This window comes from Melospiza melodia, chromosome 1 (genome assembly GCF_035770615.1).
Source record: "Melospiza melodia melodia isolate bMelMel2 chromosome 1, bMelMel2.pri, whole genome shotgun sequence".
NCBI lineage: Eukaryota > Metazoa > Chordata > Aves > Passeriformes > Passerellidae > Melospiza > Melospiza melodia.
The window spans coordinates 113,982,696-113,995,527 of record NC_086194.1 but is presented as its reverse complement, the minus strand read 5'-3'; the positions used below and the strand labels follow the sequence as shown (position 1 = coordinate 113,995,527).

The 12,832-nt window shown below is 45.1% G+C and overlaps 1 protein-coding gene across 1 annotated transcript in view; it reads right to left on the bottom strand.

The window, feature by feature from the left end:
- Positions 1–3,511, bottom strand: part of RIPOR2 (RHO family interacting cell polarization regulator 2) — a 69,364-nt gene extending 65,853 nt beyond the window's left edge. The window contains exon 1 of the mRNA XM_063164884.1: positions 3,371–3,511. Coding sequence (XP_063020954.1) covers positions 3,371–3,431 — 61 coding nt within the window. The 5' untranslated portion in view covers positions 3,432–3,511. The remainder of the gene's footprint in view (positions 1–3,370) is intronic.
- Between the last annotated feature and the right edge of the window lie 9,321 nt (positions 3,512–12,832).

The following is a 12,832-nucleotide window of genomic DNA, read 5'->3' as shown; positions in this document are numbered from 1 at the left end:
TTTTGTGAGGATAGTTCTAGCCTATTTTGTCACATCCAGCTTTGTGACTTGCAATTTCAAGGTATAATAAGGAAAAGCAATGCCTACTGAAGGACAAGTAAAAATTGTGGCATTATGGATTATGCTGAAGAAAACCCAGAAGTTTTCAACAAATGTTTTGGTTTGCATGTGGGAAACATCAGTGCCATCTGACAGTCTATATCAATGGGAAAATATTTCCCCCTTGATCTTTCCCAGAAGACAGTTTAAAACTGTAATTTTGAGAAGAGTTATCCTAGGAACTTCTTATTGACATTTCAGAAAACTTGCAACACCACAGTAATTCCAGGGAGCTGTAAATAATGTTGTGTTACTAATAATGTGATAGGCTGGCAGTGGTCTTGGCCTCGTCAAGGAATAGCTGATGTTGAAGTCATATAAGCAAAATTAAAGGAGATGGAGTACAATCAGTGGCAATCATTAGGATTTTAGAGAACATAATTGTATTGATAGTGTATTCAGATTTTAGTAAGAAACAGAATTTGGTACTGCATGAGATCTTTACACACATAACCCAGCTGAGAAATCATCAAAGATGCCAGTTTCTAAAGAGGACATACAAAGATTGGTTCTCCTCCATGGGACTGAACTATTTTTATGTCAGTGATCTGAAAGGGAACTTTAAACAGTGATTGACTGAGTATGGCACAGATGGCACAATGTCTGGAGAAGTGGAAAACAGGCTACTTGAGGAAGTGAGGTGAATCATCTGGTTTTAGTATGGGCATAGCTGGGAGCAAGGGAGATAAGCCATCCTGACAGGATAACATTGACTTTGTCCTGAGAAATTTGAATCTGAAAGACTTGAGGATTAAAGAGAAAAATCTGAGAAGAGCAAACCCTCATGTGATGCTGCAACCTGAAAGAACTTCAGCAGATCCTTGAACTGATCCTGATATATTATATATATACTTCCGAAGTATGAGTAAACACATCATGTAACTTCTGGATTTGTCCCTGGTCTGACAGTTTTGGAGCACTGGGCTCCATGGTGGTGTCCGCATCTCTCCAAGGGACTGGTCTCAAGAACCATGAAAATGCTTAACAGATTAAAACTTTATAAGGAAACAGTCATTGATAACAGTCTGCTTGGCAAAAGATGAGAGTGGTCTGAATATTGCCTGTAGACAGTTATATGAGATTTTTATATGCACAAGCAATAGTGAGATCTTAGCTCTCCTGGACAGGAGGGAAACTAACTCCAAAAAAGTAGAGACAGATCAGTGCTAGAAGATTTAAAATGTAGCTGTCTTTAACTGTGATGGTAGCTAAGCCTTGGGATGAGTTAAAAAGGTGGACAGAGATTTGCCATCACCACTTTCCAAATCAAGGTGGATGTGGAAAATAATAAAAAATAGGTCAAGCCCTAAGAGCTGAGGTCTGCACTGAGCTGGGAGTTCAGTGCCTGACAAGTGCCTCCATCCGGCCCGAAAATCTGCGACTGAGTTTTGGCGGTGACTAAATTTTGGCTGGCGCCCGAGGCTGCAGCGGAGCGGGGCGGGGCTGCCCCGGGACCCAAAGGGGCCCCGCTGCTCCCGCCCGGATCCCGCCCAGCCCCAGGGAGCGCTCCGGGCTGTCCGGGGTCAGCAGCGCTCCAGAAATAGCAGCCAGAAAGTTAATGCTTCCTTGCTAACCCATTCAAGAGCGAGGAGAGGGGACTGAAGGGGAAGTCTAGCACTGTGCCTGTGTTGTTTGGGCTCTCCAGCTGGCAGGTTTGGGAGCCAACAATCCCTGTGTCTGAGAGAGCAGCTGGGATACAACTGTTCCCAGTTACACGTAGGTGAGTTGAAGAGGATGTCACCAACTCATAGACTCGAAGGATATCTTAGGTGGGTGGGACCTCAGAAAATCATCTATTCCAACCTCCTGCTCCAAGAAGGGTCATGGAAAGGTTTTTAAAATGTTCCTGCCTTTGAAAAAGCAGAGCCTCCTCTAGCTGTTTCTGGATCAGCCCTGCCAGAAACAACTTAGCTGAGAGGCTGGAACAGATTTTTGAAGTGGTGTATCATTCCCTTCAGATAACACAATATATATGTCGACTAACCTGCCCACATTTCTCTCCTTCCCTTCCAAATTTCTGATCAAGAACATGAGCTAAAGGTTTCAGAAACAGCAAAGAAGCTTAAAAATCCACTGGCTCTTCAGAGCAATTGCAAATGTCCATATCAAGTCAGAGCACGTGGATGATTATCCTGGGAAGCAGCATCCACTTGTGTTGAATGCAGGATACAGCAAATGCAATGGGGTACTTTCAGTGCCAGTTGATTTGCCCACTGGCATGAGGTGTTTCCTGGACTACTAGGATTTCTTCCACAATGCAAATGCACTGACCTCTCCTGTCAGCAAATTCATTGCCCTTCTGAGCCCAGACTGGGATACAGGGTGAGAAGAGGGGGCATAGAGACGTGAGAAATGTATTTGAGTACGGAGAGAACATCATTGAGACTGCATTCTTTTCTGAGCTGATGCCTTTCACTGGGGCTCAGATAACTTGATTTGGCACTATTCACTGCTAAGTTTTCCATACCAACCGCAGCTGAGCTTTGTTTAAATGAGGTTTGCTGAAGCTGTGCTGAAAGTGAGTTTAAAGGTTCACAGTCTTTGGAGTGGATCCAGGCAGCCTTTTGTGCCTTCAACTCCCTTAGAAACTGTGGAGGGCTGGGGGCCGGGAGAAGATTTGCATGAGCAAGTTCTCCCCCTGGCTCAAGTGCAAAGGGGAGCAGTGAGCAACGGCAGAAATTGAACACCATGGGCCAGATTCTTCCTCCTCCTCCTCTGGGCCCTCTTATCTGTGTATCTGCTATTTTGACTTGATAGTACTCAATATACATGTAAACGATGGTACAGAATGCAAGCAACAGGAATCAAGCACGAGCAGAAGCAGTTTTAGGATAAGAAGTTATGACACTGGCTTTGTATCTCAGGTTGTGCCAGTTGGAGAGGAGGATGCTAATTCTGCTCAGTTAATTTAAGTAGCAAGTCACCCTTAGCCCATAAAGAGCTGCTACCACTTTAACCACAGCTGCACCTGTGCTGTTGAATGCCCAATGTGCTACTTTGCACAGTGCAGCCACTGTAGAGAATACACTGGGTGTCCCCCCGGTTTTCTTCTGCAGTAACTTCCTAGAAGCTGCTGAACCAGTGTGAAAGTATCTTTATTGTATCTATGGTCCCTTTGTTCTCCATTCTCTAAGGAGAAAAAGAGTCTGGTCACCCTGTGACCTTGAAGCCCACAGACAACTTCAGATTTACACAAGAAATACCACCCAGGCTAGTAACCGGTCTCAAGTCTGAGTAGGAGAAGGATTACTTTAATAAAAGATGACTTTACCTTCCCCAAAGGAATCATCTTCTTCTCCGAGTGCAGTCAAATCTTCTTGGGAGTTCTGCATCGTGGCAAGGACACAGCTCAGGGCGCAGCCAGAGCCGAGTGCTTGAACCTGTTCCTGTGCTACAGCTCGACTGTTTCCTTTCACCAGTTTCCTAAATATTTTGGTGGTAACAGCTTCCGCATCTGCACTTACGAAAACTATCTCATTCATAGAAATGACGCCTCCTGTTTTTACAGTCAGCCTTTGAGATGAGCTTTGAGGTGGGGTGTCTTTACTGCTGAGAGAGGAGTTGATTTTGAGAGCAGAGGAAGCAGGACAAGCTTGAAATGCACCCTGCCCTGTTGCTGAGTGCCATAGCTGCGCAGCAGCAGCAGCTCTGTCAGCCCGGGGTGTTAAAAGTTTTGCATATGAATGGGAATGTTTTCTGGTGGCAGAGGTAGAGCCGGGGAACAGCTCACCCCGCTTGGACTGCAGAGCAACTCCTCCCTTTCACCCCAGGGACAGTGTGAGAGGAGGAAACCCCCAGGCTCTTTCACTGTTCTGTGTTGATGAAACTAATTTTTCTTTTAGCACGGCGGCAGTGACATCACTTTCTCACCCACGCTGGGGTGGCCCATAGCAATGGACACATGGACAAGCTGGAAACCATAGGTGATGGCAGTTGTCCCATGGGCAGATGCCTTGGCAGGGACGTGACTCTCACAGTCACACTCATCCGAGTCACAGTCTGTGGTGCACTACCAAACCTAGGGAGCTTCCTGATCATCTGGTGTACAACAGAACACCACCAAAGTAAAACTTGCTGTCTGCCAACAATGGGCATATTATTTGAGTATCTCTGTCACTCCTAATTCGGCATCATACTGGTCTGTCCTGTCACTGTGCTTCTTGAATTTTATATAGCAAGTTGACTCCTTTGTGTCAGGTCCCTCAGTTTAGGAGAGGACCTTACCTACAAACTAATTTGCTCTAAACTTGTACAAAAACACATTTGGCCTTTAGGTAGTGTCTGAGCCTTGCACAGCCCTGCTGTCTCAGCAGTCCCCTCAGGGATATGTTTGTCCACTGTGGGGCCTAGCACAGGCAGCTCTGCTATCAGAAGTTGGAATGCTATGACAGTAAACCTGAGCTGAGCACCAATTTCTCAGTCTAGTAACTGCACGTGTCACCACACCCTTGGAAGCGAGACTGCCGGCACAGCAGCCGTGCTTGCTGCAGCTTCCGGCCGATGAGTCACAGATATAATGAGCTCCTCTCTAGTTATTATGTTGGGATTTTTTTAAAGCTCTCCCAGTGGGTGTCTGCAGGCCCTGCACAACTTGAACTAAAGATGGGACAAGTCCATTTGAAGCACCTGATTTCACCCTAGCCCAGTCCATGTCTATTAGCAAATCCTATGGCAGCACTTTGGCCATCACAGGAAGGTGTAAAGACCCTTCCCAGCTCAGGCACAGCTTTCCTTTGGGTGCAGGGTCCCTGGAAAGTGGTGCTGCATCCCACCCGCTCATGCTTCCCCCTCGCTGTCACATCAGGGGTCTTGGTTGCACGACCTGTGAGTTGCTGCCTTGCCAGGGTTGGGAAGCTGTGTTTTCCTAGGTGGCTGTGGTTGAAGCCAAGAGCATCCCAGGACTGGTTTTTAGTGGGGCATTGTGGTTTGCCCACTGTGTTCTTCCTCTGCCACAGTGGCAAGATTCCTTAAGGAACTCCGTTCCCAACAGGCCTCCCTCAAACTTGGCTTTGTTTTAAAATTACATTTGTTCAAATCCCTGCAGACATGACAGCTTGGTCCAATGGGCAAGAGAAGAGGACTTGTTTCTGTCCCTGCTGGACAGCCTTGGGGAAGCCACTCCTCCTTTCCAGACATCCTCCCTCAGTCTTTTTCTTGCTCTGTTTATTGAAATTATTTTTTCAGGCAAGGACCATCTCTGATTAGATGATACTCAACGAAAGCATCCCTCTGCTTCAGTACAGCCCTCCTGCCATGGTCCTGAGTAGATGGAGAAAGTGATGAAAAGAGAGAAATACCATTATTGGGTGATGAGGGGAAGCAGAGAATTAGAGGGAATCAATGAGAGAGAGGTATGAAAAGAGGAATAGTAAGGGACATGAAAGCTGCAGAGGAGAAGCATCAGTCTGGAGGGAAGGGATGCTGGCACAGGAGGCTGGGACCTCTCCTGGCACTGCCTCTCAGGGTCAGGGCTGGGAACCCCCGAGCTTGCAGAGGCTGGTGGGGCCAGCATGTGAAATGACTGCTGGGGGTCAGGGAAAGGAGAAGCGCTGAAGGAAAGACACCCACAAGGTGCATCTTGTCTTAAAGCTTCCTGGCAAGGCCTACTGCTGGCAATGGGCAGCCCTGCCCATGGTTTCCCTGAAACAGCAGGCAGTGGTTGGCAGAAATCTTGAGCCCTTGTAAAGTCAATGGTTAACCTGCCCCAGGGTGCTGTGGAGCCTGTCAGTCTCTGAGGACTGGAGCCAGAAGAGGCTTCTGCTCTCTTGAGGGAGGTTTCTGGGCTTGACTAGAATAAGTTGCAAGATGAATGATGCTACAAAGACAGATATGAATACTCAAATCAGAAGGACAACCCAGCAGAAAGAATCCCAGAGAAAATACTGCAGCTTTAACTCTCCTCCATTGTGCTACAACTGGAGGTCATTTGTAACTTGGGCATGGGAAGTTTTAGCCATTTGCTGCTTCCTTCAGAAATGAGAAGGAGCAAGCCACACTGTCCTGGTTATTGTGGCAGCTCCCTTTTATGCTGCATTTCCCTGGGACTTAAAGCTATTTCCTTACCCACTGTTTTCAGTCAGCCTCTCCGGATGCCTGTTACCTTGACAGCCCTTTTTTCTTTTATTTTGAGGAATTAAAAGGCATCAAAAGCTGTCCTCTCTCCCGAAAACAACTGTCACCAGAATTAACACACCAGTCGGGCTAGTGATGAATGGTAATGACTCAGCCTCCATTGCAGATGCACAAAGAGGAGTTGCTTTGATTCCTTCCCGTTTGCCACATCGTCCCTTGACAGCAGCCTCACCTGCACTGCTCGCAGCATGTGATGCTCCTCCAGAGACCTGTTCCCCAGGGGAGCACAGTGCCCTTTCCCTTGAGACAGGATAAATTAACACAGACAAAAGCAGTCCACCTCACATGGATGCCCCGGTTTCCCTTCCCCCTGCTCCATCTTTGCCTTTGGGGCAGCAGGATTTTGGCCTGACAGTCTGTCTTTGCTGCTTACTGATCTCAACTATCAGCCTAACAAAGTGACTTCCTCCCTGCTTTGTTTTGTAGCATATCTGGGGTTTTTCCCTTCTGTACCCACAATAAGTATTTTTTTCTCATACTTGTTGAGATGCTCTGAAACACAGTAAGTTCTTTTCAACTTTGGCTCTTAAAGACCCACCCCACACCAAAAATAAAAGCCCCAATCAATTTTGCACCCACTGCAAAACTCTCACCTGCATATTTTTCATGTAACTACATCTGATGCTGTTCTCAGAAAAAGCCACCACCCATTTTCTAAGAACCTGTCAACAAAAAGCAGGGGAGCCTGGGGAAATGTCAAAAACAAGGGTGGATCAAGCAAAAAGAGGCAACTTCTACATCAGCTTCTTCAAATTACTCCAACATACTCTTCTTCCCCTGCAACTTAGTTTATTAAGATTTCTAATCCAGAAAAAAGTCAAGCATTCTGATGTTTTATCTCCAAATACTAAAAGCCATTCCCAATAAAAAAGAAGTGTAAAATATTGTGCCATTTAGAAGTTTTGGGGATGTTTTAATTCAACTCTACCTTAATTTACCAACACCTCCACAAGCAGCAGGAGAGATGAGTTGGCCATTTTCTGTGTCTGAAGCAGCTCTGCCCTATTCACATCTCCTCCTGTTCCAGCACTAGAAAGATTCTCAGGATACAGAAAGTTGCAGATCACAGGGGTGGTTAGTGCCCTGCTTTGAGGGCTCTAAATAGCCCCTCCGAGGCTATTTTGGGAGTGAAGATTACATTTGATGGGATAATCTACATGGAAAAAAAGGAGAGGAAGAAGTGATGAAGGAAGGGCAGATGACTGAGGTGGAGACAGTATGAAAGAGAATGCAGAAAAAGGTGGCTGACACTGGTCAGTTTGGGAAAGTGAGTGTTCATTTGCATTTGGAATACTTGAAAAGTTTTGCTCTGGATATTGCTGCAGTGTCAGTCCTCCAGCAAAACATGCTCCTCAGAAATCTGATAAATAGAGTTACAATAACTTATTTAGTTGTTAACTCATTTGCAAGTTACAGGGACTCCAGGGACATAGATTATGTTTAGACAGTCTGTGTCAGTGTCTGAGTGAGCTTAGTATAATTTTTTCTTTCCAACTCTTGAAACTTTTTGTACTTTTTTGCCAAAAAATCTAAGCACTTTTTTTTTCTAAATTTTTAAGTAGGGATATTCAGTTCCAGAGAAAACCTGGGAGAATTTCTCCCTTTTACTGTCCAGAAGGAGAGTCAGCAGGCCAGGCCAGTAGAAGACATGACTCACAGCACACAACCTCACAGACATTAAGAGCCCTGTGCACAAATCTTCACAAGGCTGTGAAATATACACCATGGATTTTGGAGAGCTGAAAAAAGGGCTGGCTCCAGGAACCATTCCCACAGCAGAGAGAACAGTGGTTCCTTAGGACCCCTGTAGTACATCAGCCTTTTGCTCAGTTCCCCAGCAGACACACACTGCAGTGAGCAGGAACCATGGCATACATGTTGTTGGTGCTGTTGGTGCCCTACTGGTGTCCATGCATGTTCCCCACCCTGCTGTGAGCAGAGAACCCATGGCATGGACCAGGGGTGAGTGGCATTTGTGTGCATTCACATGTCACAACACTGCAATCTACAACACCGAGCACATCCCACCAGTGCATCAAAGGAGACTTTGGCTTCTTCCAAGACGGCATTTTTTCATTCCAGTATCACTTGGCCTATTATCTCCTCATAGCAAAATATTATTTCAGTTCAAAGGGAGAAAGCAAACCGTGCTGGATGAAACCCCTACAGAATGAATACAATCTTGGAAATTGTACTCAGTTAAGTAGTTCCCAAGTGGCTCATTATCAAAAGATAAGAAAATGGTCAAGCATGATTTTGCAGGGCTCAGCCTTGGATTTGGTATTATTCAATATATACTTTAATATCCTAGATGATATTTAATATCCCAGAATAGATATGATCACACTCATTACAATTGCAGATGCCAGGCTTCCCAGCATATGTACACTGGAGGACAGAATCAAAATTCAAGCTTATAGTTTCAAACTGGAGAAGCAGTCTGGAAACAATTGAATGCAAGAGAATGATTTGTGAAGTATTATACTCCAGCAGGAATAATCCTTATAAATGCAGGCTGAGAGATGGCTACTTTAGTAGTATTTTTTCAGAAAGAAGGCAGGAGACAGCAAAAGGGGGTTCAGCACCCAAAACCAGCAGACAGCTGCCACCAGGTGTGATCAAAGGCAGAGACACAAAGTATTCAGGCAGCGTTTGAGGTTAATAAGGCCTCTGCCAAGGCAGGACACTGGTTTCAGACATCTCAGTTCAAGAGGATAGAGACTGTTGGCTGATGTTCCTGAGGGGAACAACCAGACTATTCTGAGGGCTAGGAAATGGGAAATGAGGGATAAGACTGGAGAAACTGTAGCTACTTCATTTGAGGGAGAGAGAACAAATACAGGAGATAAGAGCAGTACTCAAGCCCTCTTCTTCACCTTTGTTGTGAACAAGGTGTCAGGAAGTGCGGCTGCAGAATGGAGGAAGCAAATGAGGAGGCAGATAAGGTAGCAAACAAGCAGAAAATAGGAAGAATAAGTTTGGGAAAACCACTTTCCAACAGCCAAGACAGTGAAGCAGCAAAAGACAGTGCTTGGGTGAGTCAGTGCTGAGTGAATCAGAGTGCTGCTTTAACCTACAAAGCACATCCAAGGCTGTTGAAGAACACAGCAGAAATGCAGCTATTGGGAATAATATAGGAATGATTGATTCTGAAGTCTTAGGGGAGGGCAGTGGGAATAGGGGATCTCTTGAGGTTAGACTCAGTGCTGTGTTGCTCGAGCAGCTATTGAGTAATACTGGATTTCTAATTGTTAAATTTATTTCTCAGTGACACTTAGCCAAGTGCTAAACTTTCCCACTGCTTGAGGGGTCCAGCACATTCCAGTGGCTCTTGACTGGGATGGGAATATTTTTGCTATTTCAAGCAATTTAAGTATCCCTGCTATCTTTCTCGTTCTGTAAGAAATCTTCATGTCTGGTTGCTTTTGTGTTCATTCTTTTTCCTAGTTCCTTTGTTACCTATTCCTCTATAATCCAGTGAGGTCGTTGTCATCAGCAAAGAATAGAGGATGGATTTTTCATCCTTAGATGATTAAATCCCATGGGTTTATCTCAGAAGTACCTCAGGTTATTTCTATAAATTGTTAAAGAGAAGCAGTCTGAATACTATAATAACATGGGAGCTTGCTATCCCCAGCATAACTAACAACTTAATATGGGAGCTTGCTATCCCCAGCATAACTAACAACTGTGCTCAATCCTGCCAAGCATCACAACCTTATGTCTTACTAAAAGTCAGATATCAACTATATAATACTTTCATTAACGTGAACAAATTTTACAATTGATCTAAGAGGTCTAGACAATATTCTAGTGCCTATGCCAAAGCCACAAGGCCATCTCAATTTTCTCTACCATAATTTTTGGTTTTTTTCTCCAATACTAACCACCTTGGGTGTTGGAGGAAATACAGGAAATCAAGTCATCTCATTGTTCAGCTGCATGTCTTCCATCCCAGGCAAACGATAGTGAAAGGTGATTCACAACAAATTTTAGTAATATTTCAAAAAATATATGAGTTCCCCTTCTTTTCCTTTAGCTAGACTATTGGAAATAGAGTGAAAGCCCCAGGTCATTTATTTTAAACTCTCAGGTCTATCAAACAAATGATGTCTGTGGATGATCTGCCTTTCCTTCACATTAATAATCCTGCCTGTGGACTATTCAGTTTAGCGGCCTTTACTTCATAGTGTACATGATGTTTCCAGTTTCTCCAGCTACTGGAAGGAGTTCAGGAGCTGGTCTTCTACCCTAGTCTTTGCTTCTTCCAGCTCCAACCAGCAGCGTTCTTTCTGCTTCTGGGAGATAATTCTTGACAGAACTTATCTTGGGTATTCTGCAAGACAGTGTGGGTCTTTTCCCTTGCCAAAGGGTGTTTTTTAAAGGCATTCTCCCATATTCGGGCAAACTGTGGATGAGATGGGCAGCTTCAGTTGAGAGATGGTTCAGACCCTGCCTGGGGCTGCTCCCAAAGGAGCAAGAGTGCATTTCTCTCAGGCAGCTACTTCCATCTCCAGGACACTGCCAAGTCTTAGCATTTCCCCCTTGCCTACAATGCATTCTTCTCATCAGTCCCTAAAATGCTATAAATTACTGTTTAACATCTCTCTTGCACAGCACTTAGCAGAGACAAGTGGACATAAGGAATTGCTGCTGCAAATAAAGCTGCTGGCATGCAGGAGTATGACATTCAGGCAGTGTGAAGAGTGGGTGCACAGACTGTAAGGGTATCAAAGCCCAGGAATTCCTTTGTTTGGGATCCCCCTGCCCCCCTGGCTTGAGCTGTTATTATGCCACAGCACCACAATTAAATTACTCAAAGTCTGGGACTTTGCTAGGGGATACCTAGGATTGAGGGGACAAGGGAAACTTGTCTGTGTGAGCATGGTGTGTGGATGGAGTCAAATGGGGGACCCATTGGTTCCGTGGAACTTCCCCCTGTGAAGGGGCTTCGGTCTCAGCAGTTAAATCGTGGGCAGTGGGAGTGTGACTGTCAGAGTGGCATCTGAGTGGTCAGGTGGGAAAGTTTCACTAACACACATTCTCAATCTCCAAGAGCTGAAACAGCCCTAAACCTTGAACTTCCTCTGTTTTGTAGGGAGGCATCACTTCATTGTAGCTCACACAGATAGTGGCAAAGATGGTGTAACATCAGCTTCACCAGTGAGGTAGTTTGGTTTCAAGCCCAGTTTATTTTCTGTGAAACTTTTGCTGATACTGGCCCTGACTTAGGTGCTATCTCCCAGGCCAAGTGTCCCTGACACCTGGTGCCAAGGTCCCAGGGAATCTGAGCATTTAATCCTAAATAGTGTCAATTTGAGCACTCAAGCTTTTGATCCTTCCCCAGTTCCAGCCCATACACTCACTGCAGGTGGCCATGGCACAGTCAGCAGTAGGGCTGTATTAAAACTGGAGCACCTTGGCTTTGGAAAAACAAGTAGCTGCTTCCAAAGGATGGATAAGCTTTCATATTGCCTACTGTGCATGTATCAGCAGAGGAGAACACTTTCATTAAGGACAAAAAAAAGGTTAAATTGAGATGGGCTTATTCTGTTCTGTATTTCTGGTTGCTTTTTGAGAAATTGCCCTGAAAAATGTCCCTGTTTTGTGTTTGCAGCCTCTTGGTACATTGGTAACACTCTGGGACCGAGTTCTCTGAATAATTGCAACAGCAGGATTTACTTCTCCTTTATCTGAAGCCCTAGGAAAAAGCACAGCTGGGAACGGAACCTGTGGTAAAGGAAATGGCCCTGCAAGGCATCCCCACCCTGTTTGCCTTCCTCCTTGAGCAAGTGGTACAGGCCATGAGCAGGGGCTGGATGTGCACAGGGCTGGTAATAACTCTCCTGGTGGGATTGCTTCATTTTTTCTCCTAAAAGTAGGGCAGAAAAGAGGATTAAAAAAAAAATAATTTAGCACACTGTCTCCCTTTTTGCAATTTGTTGAAGTGATTAGCAGCTCAGAAAAAGTGTAATGACCAAGCACACTTATTTGGCATTTTTGGGTTTTGTTGCTTTTAACCAAAGAGCAACAGTCAGTTCTCCCTTCCCTGCAAACACAGGGGAATCAATTGAAGGAATGTGGACTTGAGGTCCTTCAAGAGAAAGTGGTTCACTACTTTCCACATCCACATCTTTCAGGAAGAGGTTCTGGCAGCTGGGTGGACAAACAGTGATAGCATTTCTGGAGTACCTTGGAATGAGGAAATCTCTGCAAACATTTGCATGCATCTGCAATTCTCTACCCTGAAAATATAAAGTAGTTATAGACAGGAAAACATTTTCCACCGTTAAATAATGACAGTTGTTGGCTATGGTATCCCAAACAGACTTCACTCATAGAAGGTACCTAAAACCTTCCATTGTCTGTACATGGCCAGGATTTTGGGTCCCTCCTGCAGCACTGCTGCACTAATGCTTAGCTGGCTCAGGGGAGGATCACCACCCACTGCATCAGTGATTCTTCAGCAGCCTTGATTTTGCTAATCAGCCTGTCTTTCATCCTGGCCCTGTTTGCTGAGAGAGCAACTTCAGAGAGAGCGGTACAACACAGAAAAAGTAAAAATAGCAACAAGAGTTTCTGCAAAATGTGGCACTTCATG